The sequence below is a fragment of the Triticum aestivum genome, chromosome 6D, assembly GCF_018294505.1.
Source record: "Triticum aestivum cultivar Chinese Spring chromosome 6D, IWGSC CS RefSeq v2.1, whole genome shotgun sequence".
NCBI classification, from domain to species: Eukaryota; Viridiplantae; Streptophyta; class Magnoliopsida; order Poales; family Poaceae; genus Triticum; species Triticum aestivum.
In genome coordinates, this window is record NC_057811.1 from 25,604,141 (window position 1) to 25,620,714 (window position 16,574).

At 46.7% G+C, this 16,574-nt stretch overlaps 1 protein-coding gene and 1 non-coding gene across 3 annotated transcripts; one reads left to right on the top strand and one right to left on the bottom strand.

Annotated features, from left to right (window-relative positions):
* Nucleotides 1-117: 117 nt before the first annotated feature.
* On the bottom strand, nucleotides 118-2,141 carry LOC123143197 (uncharacterized). Of its 2 annotated transcripts, none has more exons than XM_044562044.1 (2): nucleotides 1,792-2,141; nucleotides 118-1,098 (listed from the first exon to the last, which is right to left on the bottom strand). In XM_044562044.1, exon 2 carries the CDS (start codon nucleotides 1,095-1,097, stop codon nucleotides 261-263), a length of 837 nt encoding a protein of 278 aa, XP_044417979.1. In that variant the 5' UTR covers nucleotide 1,098; nucleotides 1,792-2,141; the 3' UTR covers nucleotides 118-260. The 2 variants fall into 2 exon arrangements, with proteins under 2 accessions (XP_044417979.1, XP_044417980.1); XM_044562045.1 differs by having other exon boundaries at nucleotides 1,771-2,141.
* A 2,244-nt stretch (nucleotides 2,142-4,385) lies between these two features.
* TRNAV-AAC (transfer RNA valine (anticodon AAC)) lies at nucleotides 4,386-4,459 on the top strand. The gene has a single exon. It is a non-coding gene; the product is annotated as a tRNA-Val (tRNA).
* Nucleotides 4,460-16,574: the final 12,115 nt, after the last annotated feature.

Sequence of the window (16,574 nt, forward strand, 5' to 3'; positions counted from 1 at the left end):
CAGGAAAAGAAATTAACCACAACTAGGTTCCCTTTCCACAAGGAGAACTCCTAAAGACTGTACCAGAAGAATTTTAAACAGCATGCAGATATACTTGTCTAGGAGAAGAATTTGATATGACAGCAGTCGCATAGTAAATATAGATTTAAAAGTACGCTGGGTTGGGTTGTACAACGTACATTGAAAGCTAGCGTCGCAAGCATACATAGACTGGAATATTTAGAGATATCTACTAGATATTGGAACGGTGATATTGATTATTAGAATGACTGGCTTCCAGGTGGTGGCCCTCGCAGAAGCATGCTTTCTCTCTTCAGTTTTTCTGCCCTGACTGTCTCTAATTTGCTCCTATCAATACTCTTCTCTCCAGGTTCTTTTGGAGGTCTGCCTCTTTTTTTAGGTTGAATATCACCTGATGTGCTTATATCCTTTCGAGGCCTGCCCCTCTTTTTAGGTTGAATATCACCTGATGCACTTCTATCCTTTCGAGGCCTGCCCCTTTTCTTAGGTTGATCACTAGGTTTCAGACATACTAGAGCATTTTCTCCTGCTGATGCTGACGCCTGAAGCCACCCTGGTAGTGGTAGGTTGTTTGACTGTTGGCCATTTACCGCTCTGACCACCATCTGATTGCTAGCAACATTAGTTCTGTAGTCAGGAACAACATTCTGATGTTTGAATTTGTCCATCACAAGTGTGTTGAGCGGAATGGTTATGTCCAACGGTAGCAGGATCTCCTCCAGTTCGTGCCACTCAAGATCTTCCTGGTCACCATCTTCATAGACAACGGTGTACCAATTGTTTCCACTGTCGTACCTGACAACTATCCCTGCATAGTACTTGTCTCCAAACCACTTCCTCACTTTCCGCTCTACTAGCCATTCACCAAAGCGATGATCAGCTCGAGATCGCGGGGCATCTCTTACTGCAAGTTGTGAACCAGATGCGAAATCAGGAGGAAAGTCTGGGACACCATTGATAACGATGGCAGGCTCTCTGGGTACTTGAACAACAGGTGCAGTGTCTGACTCTTGCATGTCCTTCCTCCCCTCCATGACCTGATACTGCATCGATTCCTTGGATTTGGCTAGAAACATCCTGGAGGAGAAAGAAAATAGTTTCATCCACAAAATGGGTCATCGTAAGCAAGAAAACTCAAAGAACAAGCAAGCATAAGTCAAACACTTTCACAGCTACAATGCAGTATTTTGACGAGTCAGGCATGTCGAAAAATAAGAGATAGCAAGCAACACTTGTACTCCCTCTGTCTCAGTGTCAAAAAACGTCTTATATTTTGAGACAGAGGGAGTATTTAGGAAGCACTGCACATCACATTCGCATCAGTACTGATACCTGCATCTCTACTTTCATCTAGGGAACACTTGGGATATTAACCAGCTACAGATGCATTTCTGTTTTTGCATCTGTACTTCACCTATGCGCCAGAGTGCTGTATTAGTGCGATGTGTAAAATGTACTAGTGTATCAAAAATAAAAATAAAAATCCATTAAGCACTATCTACAAACAACAGAGCAATGCACACAATCTCCACAAATATCAGTTGCCAAGTAAAATGCCCGCTGTGTATTAGGGGGAAAAATGCCCCCACTGTGTACACATGCTTCAATTGAAAAATTGACAAATTTCCGAGAACAGCAGCCACTAGCAGCAGCACAAGTGCAGAACCACCCATCCATGGCACAACAGAGCAGTAGCACAAGCAGCAGCACAACATCAGTAGCTCAAGCGGCAGCAGCTAGCGCACGCACGAGAGTGGAAGAGGAGCTCACTGTCCGGCGACGAGGCAGATGCAGATCCGCGGCGGCCGGCGTTGGAGAGGAGGCAGATTCGGGTCGTTGCCGAGGAGGGGATGTCTAGGAGGGCGGTGGCGAGGAGGGCGGTGGCGAGGAAGAGGGAGGGCGTCGGCGTCCCGCCTGGATGCTCTGCACCACGGGGGAGGTGGGGCGGCCTCCGGCGGAAGATGCGTGCACTACGGAGTAAGCGAGGGGGCAGCGACGGCGGGATCTGGGGGAGCGGCGACCGGCGGCTTGTGGCGGCGCTGGTGGGATTTGGGAACCGCTAGCACGCGCAAGCAAGAGGGAAATGAGTTCTTTTTTCTTGAAGAAGAAAGGAGTCGGGTGGGGAACTGGGGATGCGTTTATTTATTTTTCGCCAATACACAATCATCGCATTTGATAGAAGAAGTTAGAATGAGTATATGAGCTTGTAAAACACATGACATGGAAATAAGAAGCGTGAACATGATGCTCGAAGCGGAGAGACATAACATGCTCGACCCAAACAACGAAGAACACGGCTAAACTCACCAACTGGAGAAGCAATCCAACCAACAACTAGCCGACCAAAACTCCGAAGCCAGCACCGAGGATGCCGCGAGCAACCAAGATAACGCCTTCATAAAGGAGAATAGTGACACCTAGACACCATCGTCATCTAATCCGAAAACCCGGACCTAGAGTTTCCCCCAATGCTCGAAGAGGGCACATAAAACGGCCATGGCAGCGTCTTCAAGAAGGGGACGACACCCACGGGTGTCGCCGCTGCCAGCATAAGATGTAGGGTTTAGCCCTGGCCAATTCCAAGCCATCGCAACACTGTCGAAGAGGAGGTCGTCGGGCATAGGCCGGAGCATGAGTGCCGATGGGCTAAAGGAGATGGAAGGGGACGCAGCTCCGGAACGTGCCAGAGACGTAGAGATGCGCCGGGATGAACGGCCAACCAAGGCACCCGCTGGGTGGTGGTGGTGCAGAGACGCCGAGGAGCCAAAGAGCCAAATGAGCCAACGGGCCGAAAAGAGCGCATCTCCCGAGGCTCGTCCAGTCCGAAGCCGCACCGGCCGGCCGTGAACGCAGGAAATGGACGCAGGTCCATGCCCACCGGGCTGAAGACGCCTCTGGAGGGGATGGTGGTGGTGGTGGTGGTCGTCGAAGTGGTCTCGCACGCAGCCAAACTCCCAACCGGTCCAAAAGGCAACCACCGACGGGAACAACCGCATCCAACAGCCTCCATGGCCGCCTCGCGAAGAGGCGACCCTGAAGCTCGAGCAGAGGGGTGGGTGGGGGTCGGGAGGGGGTGGAGCCGCAGCTAGCAGGGCTCAACCGGCCGCCATGGCTGGCCGGACGGAGCATTGCAATCAGCTGGAAAGGGCGTCCAAATCGCATCCGGGGCGGACAGTGAGCCACCACAGGGGAAGTTCGGCCGAGGCAGGCCACCCACTCCGCCAGCAAGCAGGGGAAGCCGGGGGAGGCAGCCTTCGCCGCTGCCAAACCAGATCTGGCGGGGGAAGAAGGAAAGATAGCCCCACCGCACCATCCCAAGGCCCGCCGTGGTTTCGTCGGCCAGCCCTCCACCAGCAGCGACGCGGGGTAGGTGGAGGATGGGTGCCGGCCGCCGGCGTCTAGGGTTCCCCTGAGTCGCCCGACTCGGCGATGCGGGGGTCAAGGGCGGGCAGGGTATTTATTTTGCCATTTTCATTAATAATCAATAAATAAATAAGAAATTATTAGGTTAATTAGCAGAAAATTGGGCTAAAACCAACACAATTCAACCCACACACAGTGCCCAACATCGACCAACACGTCACTTGACGTGTAGAGTAGCAAAAAAAGGCAACCATCGAAGAGGCCGCAAGCACATCATCGTCATTGTTTGCCCGCGAACAAACGAACCCAGACTTCATAGTAGAGCCCCACCAACGAACCCAACCCGCAAATAGTTGTACACAACCCATGATGGCCCATGCCAACAACAGGCCACACGCGCTAGCGACCGACAGCTTCAACTTTGTCTACAACCATCGCAAGGGAAATATGCATGACTTTCACCAACTGGGCCCACCGCAAGCGGCCATCAAGTGCCCACCATCATCACCAGTTGGACTCATTCCACAGCGGCTTCGACTCCACAACAACCCAGTGAACCACAAAAGAACTCACCGGACCCATCGAAAAGAGTCGGCTACCAGAGTTCGAGCCGCGGCCTAAACTCATCTTGACGCCATCATTTGTGCCAAACAGATGTCGGCGCCCCTAGTACAACTCCCCCAACCACCGGTTTCCCAGTCGTAGTCAGCTCCGAAACGATGCCCTCAAAGGAGGAGAAAGACACGAAGACGCCTCCATCACCCGACCCAAGAGTTTGAGGTTTACCTCGGGAGACAAGGCCGTAGGGAGAAGGATGAGCACACCTCCATAACAGACGGTTTCAAGAAAGATTGTGACACTTGTGACCATCAGCCACTGTCTGACCTGGAGAATACTGATACTGTAAATAAACTGATCAAGTGCCTGATTACTTGTGGTGGGGAAGCTCCAGCGTGAATGCTCCGAACAAAAGGATTATAAATCGATATTAGATCAGAAAAGGTTTCGTGGTGTAGTTGGTTATCACGTCAGTCTAACACACTGAAGGTCTCCGGTTCGAACCCGGGCGAAGCCATCTTTTTATGTCAGCCAACAGCTCCTTCAGTAGTGTTTTCTTCTAGTTTAATTATTCTCTGAAGTCGCACTAGAAGGATCACCGGCCGGTCTGTTCTTTTCGCTCCCCTTCTTTCATCTTCTTTTTCAACCAAAACTGTGTGTCATGGTGTTCTGTTTTCCTTGTCAGGTAAATATGGAAGGGTTGAGAAGGAATCGTTCAGAGAAGAGAGACGCCGACCGGGTACAGCCAGCGCGCTGGAGCAAGTAGATCTCCATCTCCACCTGTACCACGCAGATTGCTTTGCTCCTCCTCCCTTTCCTCGTGGCAATTAGCCGCCTCTGCTCGCTCCGACACGGCCTACCTTGCAGCATGTATGAATGAAGAAGCCGACGACGGGTCAGCGGTGACTGTCGTCAGCGGTAGAAATTTTGTTCCCAAATACAGGATCACTGCACGTCTTCGTAGATCCATTAGTCAAACACGTTGATGGCGGCTAGAACACAAAATACCAAATGCCTATCATGGCCGTTAGTTAGCGGTGACACGCCAGAGCAGCACACCGCGCCTTACTGGATATTCCTTTTGAGCTACGCTTTGGCATCCTGATGTCTCCTATTCTCAAGTTCACTACATTTCTACATATGCATGCATATGCATGTATGTTGCTACTTCCTAGCTAACCTGCACTACCTTCCATTTCTCTAGCTTGTTTCTGCTAACAAGGCACACGGTTTTATAGGAGAGAAGACTAGTGAAACACTTGAAGCAAAGAGCGAGCTTTCTCCATCAATCGCAAAGATCCAAAAATTGATTAGCGTGTCCTATACATTGTGGTTGGTCGAGAGCCTTTATCTACATTGAAACCGTTCTAGGACATATTATTTTCTAGAAGATATTCACAGATAAATGATTGTCCACATAGAGGCCTTCTCATTCATATGCGATGCTTTTGCGCAGTCCTTTAACGGTCATTTTAAAATTTGGTGAGCCAGCTCAACTCATTATTTTTCATGTCCATACTGTAATAAATTAAATAACTAGCACTATTCCCAAAGAAGAACTAAGGGCATGGCCAATGCATAGCCTCAAACTGATGCCCCGCAGACCATGTAGGCTCGGATGTCAGAAAGATTTGGTTCGGATGGTACTATGGGATTTTCAGGAGGAGGCACGTGCTTGGGAGGAAAAGAGAGTGGTCCTAAGATAAAAGGTATAAAAACTAGAGTAGATGCATCTGTACCCTATTTTTTTTTCATTTGCTTGATGAGGCCCACCGGCTGATGTTTTCATTGTAGAGGGAAAACAAATGAAGGTGTCTGAACCTACTTTTTCTCATGGGGCAACTATATGGTGATGCTTCCATAGTTCATGCGCCAACTAGCACTCGGATGGAAAGCAATGTATGGCACATGTATATGTCATCATAGGTAGATAGGTGATCAAATAAAGGATCATATGCTTATCTCCTTGCTAAAAAAAGACTAGTACAAATTTATTCAAACATTAGTTGGGTACGTTCTAATTTTTGGGACATTAGCCAATAAAAAATAGCTAATCATATTGTAGGCATAAAATTCTCATCTACTTGTCTTATTAAGAACTTTTGGCATATTGGACCACATGTGCGACCATATTAACAAAAAAGACCACCCCTGAACATAATTGACAAAACTACCAAGGCATTAGGCCCTACAGCCGACACATAGCACCTGCCGCCATAGCTGGAGGTGGCAGGGCCTTCCGCCGTAGCCCGTGACAGCATGTTGAGCAGAACGACTCCCAAGTCTGATGGGAACAGAAAACGGAAGAGGTAGGCCCCACCACCACAAGCTGTGGTGGCACCCTATGACGTGGATCCTGCCGCCATGCACCATGGCGGCAATATTGTTGCTGCTGCTCAGGACTAGACAACGCGCTACACTCCTGTCGGTTGTTGGCATGGTTGGCATCGCCTTTTGTGCCGAATGTGCTCCAGCCGACGACAGGGATTGGTTCCCAAGCGATGTTGATTCCCACGCACATCGAATCTCTCTTCATCATTCCCGCTTATTTTTTCGCCATAGCACTCATTATCCGAGCCTATAAAATAAGCCATCGAACCTCTCTTCGTCCTCCATCGAGCAACCTTCCTTAGCCATTTCTCCATTCATGTCTGGTGACCCTTCATATCGTTTTGCTCCAACTATGTCTCATTTGCTTTTGCCAGGTGCGGAAAGAATGCAGCGTGCTAGTAGGGGAAGTGTGCGTTTTGGAGGACTGGATAACACCTCGCGTGTTGCTAAATATTAGAATATATGAAAGTATTACCATACCACGTTCATCGATCCTAGAGGTAAATCAAGGGCAGATACATGCATTCAAATTTAATTATTTATTATTGAGAAACAAAAATAACAAATCAATAATGTGGATCATTTTCATGTGCTTGATGATGTGGAGGGTTTGCATGTGGTGGAAAGTGAGAAATGGTAAGTTGAATGGTTGCATGGTGCTTGATGATGTGAAGGGTGTGTGTGTTGTAGCAAGTGGAAAGTTAAAGCTTTATTGGTTGCATGTGCTTGATGATGTGGATGACTTGCATGTATATTTAAATGGAAGATGGTATATGTGATTAGGTGTATAGGCTGCTCGTTAAGATAAACAAGATAGTGGGGATGAACTTCTTATGTATATAGGATTAGTTAGTAGTGATAGCCACCTGACGTGGTTGGGTAAGTGTTTTTCCAAGACTAGTCTCCCGGAGAAGCTCCGGAAAGGAACCCAGAGGAAACTCGACAAGAACTTTTGCAGTTGCCTGGAAGGTGGGACAGAATTGTTGAACTCAAATATATGCATGCGCGTATTACTGGGTTACCTTTTCTTCCCGGCCATCAAAAAATAACTTTTCGGCAGAAGCAATATGAGGACCACATTAAGGTAATTGCCATTTCATAATGCACCCAGTTAGACCATATGTTCCTCGTTCTAATTTTGTATTATTGTTATTTATAATTTGTAGAGATACCCTAAAGACACGGAATTTTTTAACAAGGAGATCTTCAACTTTGGGTGGATGAAGGTCATTTGGGGCCCTATACCTAAGGGGACAATACCATGGCAAAGTTTTGCATCAGTGAGGGGTGGCGCGAGCTCAAATAACATGAACAAGAACATTGATGACTTTATGCCGACCAAACGAGCTCAAAACAGGTCCAAGTGTCATGTTGCATTTGCGAAGGTGACGCTAGCTCTAAGCAAGTGAAGGGCAACGATGGTGACTTTATGCCCAAAAGAATGAGCCCAAAAGAAATTCAAGGGTTGTGCAAACTCGAAGAGCAGTAGGTCAGGTAAGTGTGATGCATATGCCGATCACCCGAAGACATACACAGGTACATGAGTATTACGGCCATAGTTGCCAGAAAGGATCGTGGGGTAGCTGATGACACCAGCAGTGAAGGAATCGGGGGCTAGAGCCCCGAGCATCCAGGGCATGTATCCCAATGGCTGGGGGACCTTGTGAAACACTCCACTGACGGGCATTAAATGTCTGCCCAAGCTATCCCCCGTAGCCCACCACAGGCCTATGAAGATAGGCCATCATGACAAAGACCAAGGCAAGCATCCTGAGCCATTAAGGGTAGTGTTTCACCGGTCAGATTGATGTGACCCGACCTTGGCTCATACTTTGAACCAAAGGAGGCCGGTGCGACACATCACATCAAGCATAAGTATTCGAGCACCTAACACTCTCAACAGTGTCAGGTCATCCACTAACGATGATGACAAGTTGCACACAACGCCTACAACTCTGGATACTCGTTCACACATGGTTAGATGACCACTGTGGTACCCCCGGGCCTATATAAAGGGGAGGACCAAGGTCGCCTAGAGGACAAGGAAAAACACATATCCCAACCAGTGCCAAGCTCATCAGCATACACTACCAATCCCAAGGAAAACACACAGTAGTAGCATTCCCCCGAGGAAGGCAAGAAGAGTAGAATTAAGAGTGCTCGGGCACTCTAGCAAGGACCCCGACCATCACTCATCGCACCCCGACCACCATATTATAACACCACAAGCACTTGTACTCCTCCATTCCATATCAATACAAGAAGTAGGATTTTATGCCGACATGGCGACCTAAACCTATATAAAATCCATGTGTCTTTGTATGTTCTCTCGCTCGTGATTTGAGGAAGTGTTTTAGCCCCTGGTCGAACTCACAAATACGGGGTATCCTTGATCCCTGGTGTCTTGAGTACACGCTCCAGTATCTGGCGCGCCAGTTAGGGGGATAGGGCTTTGCGACCCACATAAGCATCCACTTGGAGATAGTTTGACATGGCCAGTCGGTACCAGCAGTTGCGTGAACTTGGCCTTCTCCTCCTAAAGATGAGCGGCCAGGTGGAAGACAGAATCGGTGAAGGGCCTGTGGGGATGAGGACCCATAGACATACGGTGGATTGTCCATACGACACAAGCATGACTCTAGCATCGGCCTTGATAGCTCATGTCGTTAGCTTTCTATCAAGCTTCAGTTCGTCGAAATCAGAGTTCGTTTGCAAAAGTAACGGCTGTTTTGGTCCTACCCGTTTACCTGGCCAGGCGATTGTACATTGTACTTTGGCAGTTCTCCAGTTCCCTCATTGAGCGGTACTACGGGACCAAGTACCGGTCCAACTACCGCTCGAGGGGTGATTCTCCCTCGATTTTGGCAGCGGTGCTCGGGAGGTGGCCTAGCGGTTGTTCCGGTTATTTCTTAATGACTAGTATCCATCGCTCCAGCGCGACCCATTTGGGAGGAAGTCGTGCAGCAAAGATCAGAGCCCAGCAACTCCACACGCACTGCAAGAGCGGACTGGAGCATCACATCCTTCAGGATGGTAGCCAAAGCAATCAACAAGGAAGGCAATGAATCCTGAAGAAGAGTCTTTATGTTGGACAGTGCCTCACGGATCTCAGATGTTGATGGTGGCACAACAATCGAAGCCTAAGCACTAGTAGAAAAAGGGTCAAATGTCAAGCACATTAGTGCCGGTTTGCTTTTGAGCCGGCACTAATGTGTGCATTAGTGCCGGTTACAACGGCTAGCCGGCCGCTTTCATTAGTACTGGTTCGTGGCCGACCTTTAGCACCGGTTCGTGCCACGGACCGGTACTAAAGTGAGTGGTGGCAGGATGTTGTCAGTCCGGGGCCCCTCCAGCACCTTTAGTACCGGTTCGTGGCATGAACCGGTGCTAAAGGTCATCCTACATAAACCCTTCGTCCACCCGAGCTCGCTCTGTTCTTCCCCTTTCCCCTCTCCTCTCTGTTCTTCCCCTCTTTCTCTCGAGCTCATTACACATTTTGCCCAAAATTTGTCAAGATTTGAAGGCCCCCATCCATTCAAATGATCACAAAGGTTAGCAACTTTGTCCTTTCATCTCTCATTGCTAGATTAGCTCTTGCAATGCTTTGTATAGTGATTAATTTATGAGTTTAGTAATTTGGGAGGAAATATATGTGCTAGTATTTGATTTATATGCAATTTGAGGTCAAAAAATAACACTTAGTTTGCATATGTAGGTGTGGTTTACTTGGTGCCTTCTAAATCTCCGTCGTAACCACAGTCGATCGCCCGCACCGTTCCGTCGCCGGCACCACCTTGTGGTGAGCCTCTTGTTCATGAATGTTTTACATTACCAAATTGATGTTTGTGTGATTTGGATATATAGTTACTCGTATAATTATCTTACCCTTACGTTGTTTGTTATACATAGTGCCATGGTTTTGATATACATCCCCGTCGGCCCTCGTCCTTGTTATGATTCGGATGTGGTATATTCTCTTTTAAAACTAGTTGTTGCATTTCGTGTTTATGACAAATTATGCCCATCAAGTTGACATAGATATTTTTGTCTAGGAGGTTTGTGAACCAGAAATTCCAACCGACCCTATTGTCGAGAGGTTAAATTTAGTTGAAAGAGAAAACGAGTATTTGAAAGAAAAATTGAAAATAATTGAGGGGGAGAAGATGGAATTGGAGTTGCATGTTGCCGATGTCGTTGATGATCACAAGATCAAGATGGAGAAAATGCGCTTGAAGATTAGAAAGATTAGAAAATATGCCATTGATAGTGAGGCTTGGTATCATTATGCTTACCTTAGTTGCGATCTTGATCGCATTTGTTGTTGCATTTAAATTCTTTAGTTGGAGAGTTATTTGTTTGTTGCATTTAAGTCTTGTATGAACTTTATGTATGAACTTGTATTAATTTGGTCTTTTCGGTGTTGTGTAATGAAGATGAGCCGACAATGGATGTACGATGACCGATGCTCTCCCGAGTTCATTAATGGCATGCAAACTTTTCTGCTTGCGGCTGAGGCAAACAAGCGGGCGGATGGTTTTATGCCTTGTCCATGTTTAGTCTGTAAGGATGATCACAATTACTCTACGTCAAGAACCATTCACGTCCACCTGTATAAGTCCGGTTTCATGCCCCACTATAATGTTTGGACCAAGCACGGAGAAAGAGGGGCTATGATGAAAGACAATGAAGAAGAAGAGGACGACGACAACTATCTTGGCCATGGGTTCCCTGAATACGATGATACAACAATGGGGGAAGAAGTTGAGCCGGCAATGCGGGAAGAAGCTGAAGAAGAGGCATCAGATGAGCCCGCTGATGATCTAGGTCGGGCCATTGCCGATGCAAAGAGAAACTGCGCAAGTGATTTGGAGAAGAAGAAGTTGCAACGCATGTTAGAGGATCACAAGAAATTGTTGTACCCGAATTGCGAAGCTGACAAGAAAAAGTTGGGCACCACACTGGAATTGCTGAAATGGAAGGCAGAGAATGGTGTATCTGACAAGGGATTTGGAAGGTTGCTGGTAATGATAAAGAATATGCTTCCAAAGGACAACGAATTGCCCTAGAGTACGTATGAAGCAAAGAAGGTTGTCTTCCGTCTAGGGTTAAGGTGCAGAAGATACATGCATGCCCTAATGACTGCATCCTCTACCGCGGTGAGTACGAGGATTTGAACGCTTGCCCGGTATGCGGTGCATTGCGCTATAAGATCAGGCGCGATGACCCTGGTGATGTCGAGGGCGAGCGCCCTAGGATTCCTGCCAAGGTGATGTGGTATGCTCCTATAATACCATAGTTGAAACGTTTGTTCCAAAACAAAGAGCATGCCAAGGCGATGCGATGGCACAGAGAAGACCGTAAGAAAGACGGAAAGTTGAGAGTACCCGCTGACGGGTCGCAGTGGAGAAAAATCGAGAGAAAGTACGGGAAGGAGTTTGCAGATGACGCAAGGAACGTATGGTTTGGTCCAAGCACAGATGGCATTAATCCTTTTGGGGAGCAGAGCAGCAACCATAGCACCTGGCCTGTGACTCTATGTTTGTATAACCTTCCTCCTTGGTTGTGCATGAAGCGGAAGTTCATTATGATGCCAGTGCTCATCCAAGGCCCTAAGCAACCCGGCAAAGACATTGATGTGTACCTAAGGCCATTAGTTGAAGAACTCTTACAGCTGCGGAATGGAACAGGTGTACGTGCGTGGGATGAGCACATGGGGGAAGATTTTGACCTAAAGGCCTTGCTGTTCGTGACCATCAATGATTGGCCTGCTCTCAGTAACCTTTCAGGACAGACAAACAAGGGATACCGCGCATGCACGCACTGTTTGGATGATACCGACAGTATGTATTTGGACAATTGTAGGAAGAATGTGTACCTGGGACATCGTCGATTTCTTCCGAGCAGGCATCCCGTAAGAAAGAAAGACAAGCATTTCAAAGGTGAGGCGGATCATCGGACGAAGCCTCGCCACCGTACTGGTGCTGATGTACATGATATGGTCAAGGATTTGAAGGTAGTCTTTGGAAAGGGTCCTGGCGGACAACCTGTTCCGAATGACGCTGACGGACGCGCACCCATGTGGAAGAAGAAATCTATATTTTGGGACCTGCCCTATTGGAAAGACCTAGAGGTCCGCTCTGCAATCGACGTGATGCACGTGACGAAGAATCTTTGCGTGACCCTGCTTGGCTTCTTGGGCGTGTATGGGAAGACAAAAGATACACCCGAGGAACGGGAGGACCAGCAACGTATGCATGGAAAAGACGGCATACATCAGGGTCATGCCAGCTACGCTCTTACCAAATAAGAGAAGGAAATCTTCTTTGAATGCCTGCTCAGTATTAAGGTACCGTCTGGCTTCTCGTCGAATATAAAGGGAATAATAAACATGGCAGAGAAAAAGTTCCAGAACCTAAAGTCTCATGACTGCCACGTGATTATGACGCAACTGCTTCCGGTTGCATTGAGGGGGCTTCTACCGGATAACGTTCGATTAGCCATTGTGAAGCTATGTGCATTCCTCAATGCAATATCTCAGAAGGTAATCGATCCAGAAATCATACCAAGGTTAGAGAATGATTTGGTGCAATGTCTTGTCAGTTTCGAGTTGGTGTTCCCACCATCCTTCTTCAACATCATGACGCACGTCCTAGTTCACCTATGCGAAGAGATTAACATTTTGGGTCCTGTATTTCTACACAATATGTTCCCCTTTGAGAGGTTCATGGGAGTCTTAAAGAAATATGTTCATAACCGTGCTAGGCCAGAAGGAAGCATCTCCAAGGGCCATGAAAATGAGGAGGTCATTGAGTTTTGTATTGACTTTATTCCCGACCTTAAGCTGATTGGTGTTCCTGAATCGCGGCATAAGGGCAGACTGGATGGAAAAGGCACGCTAGGAGGGAATCCAAAAATTTGTATGGACGGACATTCTCTCACTGAAGCACACTACATAGTTCTACAGAATTCTGCCTTGGTGGCTCCGTATATGGACGAATACAAGAATTTTCTACGCTCCAAACACCCGGAGCAGTCTGATGACTGGATTACACGTGAACAAACCAGGAGTTTCGCCGGCTGGTTGTAGACACGTACCATGCATGACGCCTCTATTGAAGATGACATGTACTCGCTATCCCAGTTACCATCTTCGAATATAATGACTTTCAAAGGGTACGAGATAAATGGTAATACATTTTACACGATCGCCCAAGATAAGAAGAGCACCAACCAAAACAGTGGTGTCCGCTTTGATGCAACAACCAAGACGGGAAAGGAAACATATTATGGTTACATAGAGGAGATATGGGAACTTGACTATGGACGTGGTTTGAAGGTCCCTTTGTTTCGGTGCAAATGGGTCAATATGACACGAGGCGGGGTAACGGAAGACCCGCAGTATGAAATGACAACAGTGGATCTCAACAATCTTGCGTATGCAGACGAACCATTTGTCCTAGCTAATGATGTGGCACATGTTTTCTATGTGAAGGATATGTCTACCAAGCCGAGAAAAAGAAAAGATAAGGAAGCGAATGCATCATACGATGAGCCAAAGCGACACATAGTTCTTTTTGGAAAGAGAAACATCGTGGGAGTGGATGACAAGACAGACATGTCAGAAGATTATGAAAAGTTTGATGAAATTGCTCCATTCACAGTGAATATTGACCCGAGCATCCAGTTAAATGATGAAGATTTTCCATGGCTACGGCGCAAAGGGACACACGCGAAGAAAAAGTTTCACACCCAAAGATCTGGGATGTGATCGGCTTCACTATCATCACTTTCTTCTGTGTTTCACACCCAGGAGGGAATCTCTGTAATAGTTAGGGGAGTTATGTATTTTGGCATTTGAAACGCGAAGAAATTTTATGTGCAAACAAATTCTTTCATGCATTTACTGATTTTTTCAGCTAAATGACCCTGAAATTGAAAAGCATTTCAAATGAACTCAGAAAAGGTTGAAAGTTGGCATGGTATCATAATTTCACCCACATAGCATGTGCAAAAAAGTAGAGAGGGTTGCCGCGAAAACTGGATGCACTTCGTGTACAAAATGGACAATCTCTTTCGAAGTATCAGGGTTTCGGACGAAAACTCATCCGTTACAAAGGCATTTCATTTTTTAAATAACCTAAGCATTACCAAATTGAATATAATGATAAAACACACTAATATTAAACATAAAAAAAAGAATCACTGAAAAATCTATTTTCAAAGTTAAGTTATTCACAAACTAGTGATTCACACAAATTTCAAATAATTCAAAATGTAAACTATTCAAATTTGTAAACTATCGACACTAATAGAAAGTTTGTAATTTTTTGTACCTAAAGCAAAAATATTCACAAAGAAACTCTAAATACAGCAAAAAAACAACTCAAAAATAAATAAACAAAAATAAATAAAGAAAATAAAAAAGACCGCCTACTGCGCCACAGCGGCCTGCATACGACTAGAAACCCAACCTGTTGTTGGGCCAGGGTGCAGGCCCGCAAAGGCCCAGTAGGCCCACAGGGCAGCACAGAACATTTAGGCCCAGTAGGCCTGCTTTCGAGAGGAGCTCGAGAGAGCTACCGCACTGGGGCTTATAAACCAGTGCGGACGCCCCTCGGCTAGCGAGGTGGGACTAAACATGACGCACCGCACCTGCGCCAGCGCACCACCTTTAGTACCGGGTGATGGCTCAAACCGGTATTAAAGGGAGGGTCTTTAGTACCGGTTGGAGCCACCACCCGGTACTAAAGGTGGGCGCTTCTCGCCACTTGGCCTGACCAAAATTGTCCTTTAGTACCGGTTGGTCGCTCCAACCGGTACTAAAGGCCCATCCTATATAAGAAAACACTTTAAAAAATTCAGTTTCTCATCTGCTTCTTCTCGTCTGCCCGGTCGCCCGCTGCCCCCCGTCGCCACCCCTCATTGATGCCCCCGTCGCCGCCCCGTCCCCGTCGTCGCCGCCCCGTCCCCGTCCCCGTCGTCGCCGCGCCCCGCCCCGTCGTCCCGTCGCCCCCGCCCGGCCCGTCCCCGTCCCCGTTGTCACCGCCCCGTCCCCATCCCCGTCGTCGCCGTCCCCATCCCCGTCGTCGCCGCCCGTCGCCGCCCCCCGTCGCCTCGCCTCGCCGGTGAGCTCCTACCCCGGCCGCCATGTCCACACACACACACACATTGTTTTTTAGTTTTTTAGTTATAGAAATTTTTCTGTTTTTTAGTTATAGAAATATTAGAAATGTTATAGAAATGTTATAAATTTTTCTGTTTTTAAGTTATAGAAATGTTAGCAATTTTTTTGTTTTTTAGTTATAGAAATATTAGAAATGTTAGTTATATATATAGAAATGTTAGAAATTTTAGAACTAGTTTTAGTTAGATGAATTAGATTAATGTCAAATTGTTAGAATTTGCATATAGAATTTTAGTTATCACAATCCAATCATTTAAAAAATGTTACTTTTTGCGGGCATATAGTATTTTTGCGGGCATTAGTTATAGAATTATGTACTATATGATTCAGTTTTTCCTTATTGATTGCATCCATGCAATGTAATTTGAATACTAAATTGTTTTATATTTCTTCTGTATTAGTTAAATAAAAGCTATGGCGGACAATACCGGCAGAGAGGGAGAAGAGGCCCTGTTCGAGATCATACGCAGCCCTAACAGGCCAGATGATCTGAATGAAGCAAATGACGGCTCCCAATACTGAACAATACCGGGGAGGGTGATGATAAGATATTTGATCTCGACGACCGAGCTGATGAAGTCATGAACTATGATTATGATTATGATGATGCAGACAACGATTATGATGACGAATACAATGTTGATCTTGAAATAACAAAGACTACCGGCGAGGTATATTTATATAAGCAGGCATCTAGTGATCATCACATGTTTTTTTTATTTGAAGATATATTAACGAATCGATCTTTCTTCTTTCAGCCCTCCGGATCGAGCAAATTTGCTTCTACAGACAGCAGGACAAAGCGCGGCCCGGGCAAAAAGTTGAAGGAGGGTGTAAAGTACAACATCGATTCCATCAAAGCTAGTGGCGAACCCCTCACGCCTAAGAACATTGCGAACAAGTTCGTTCGTCAGTGCGGAGTTCTTGTGAAGAACCAACTCCCGAGCTCCATTCAAGAATGGAAAGAGCCAAAAACTAAACGCCCAGATGTTACTTGGGTCGACAACAGAGCAAAACAAAAGCTTTGGGAATCTCTAATGGAACATTTCACCCTACCAGATTATTTCACTGATGCAGATGTGCAGAAAGTCAAGGACGCTGCTCTTAAGAAGATGGC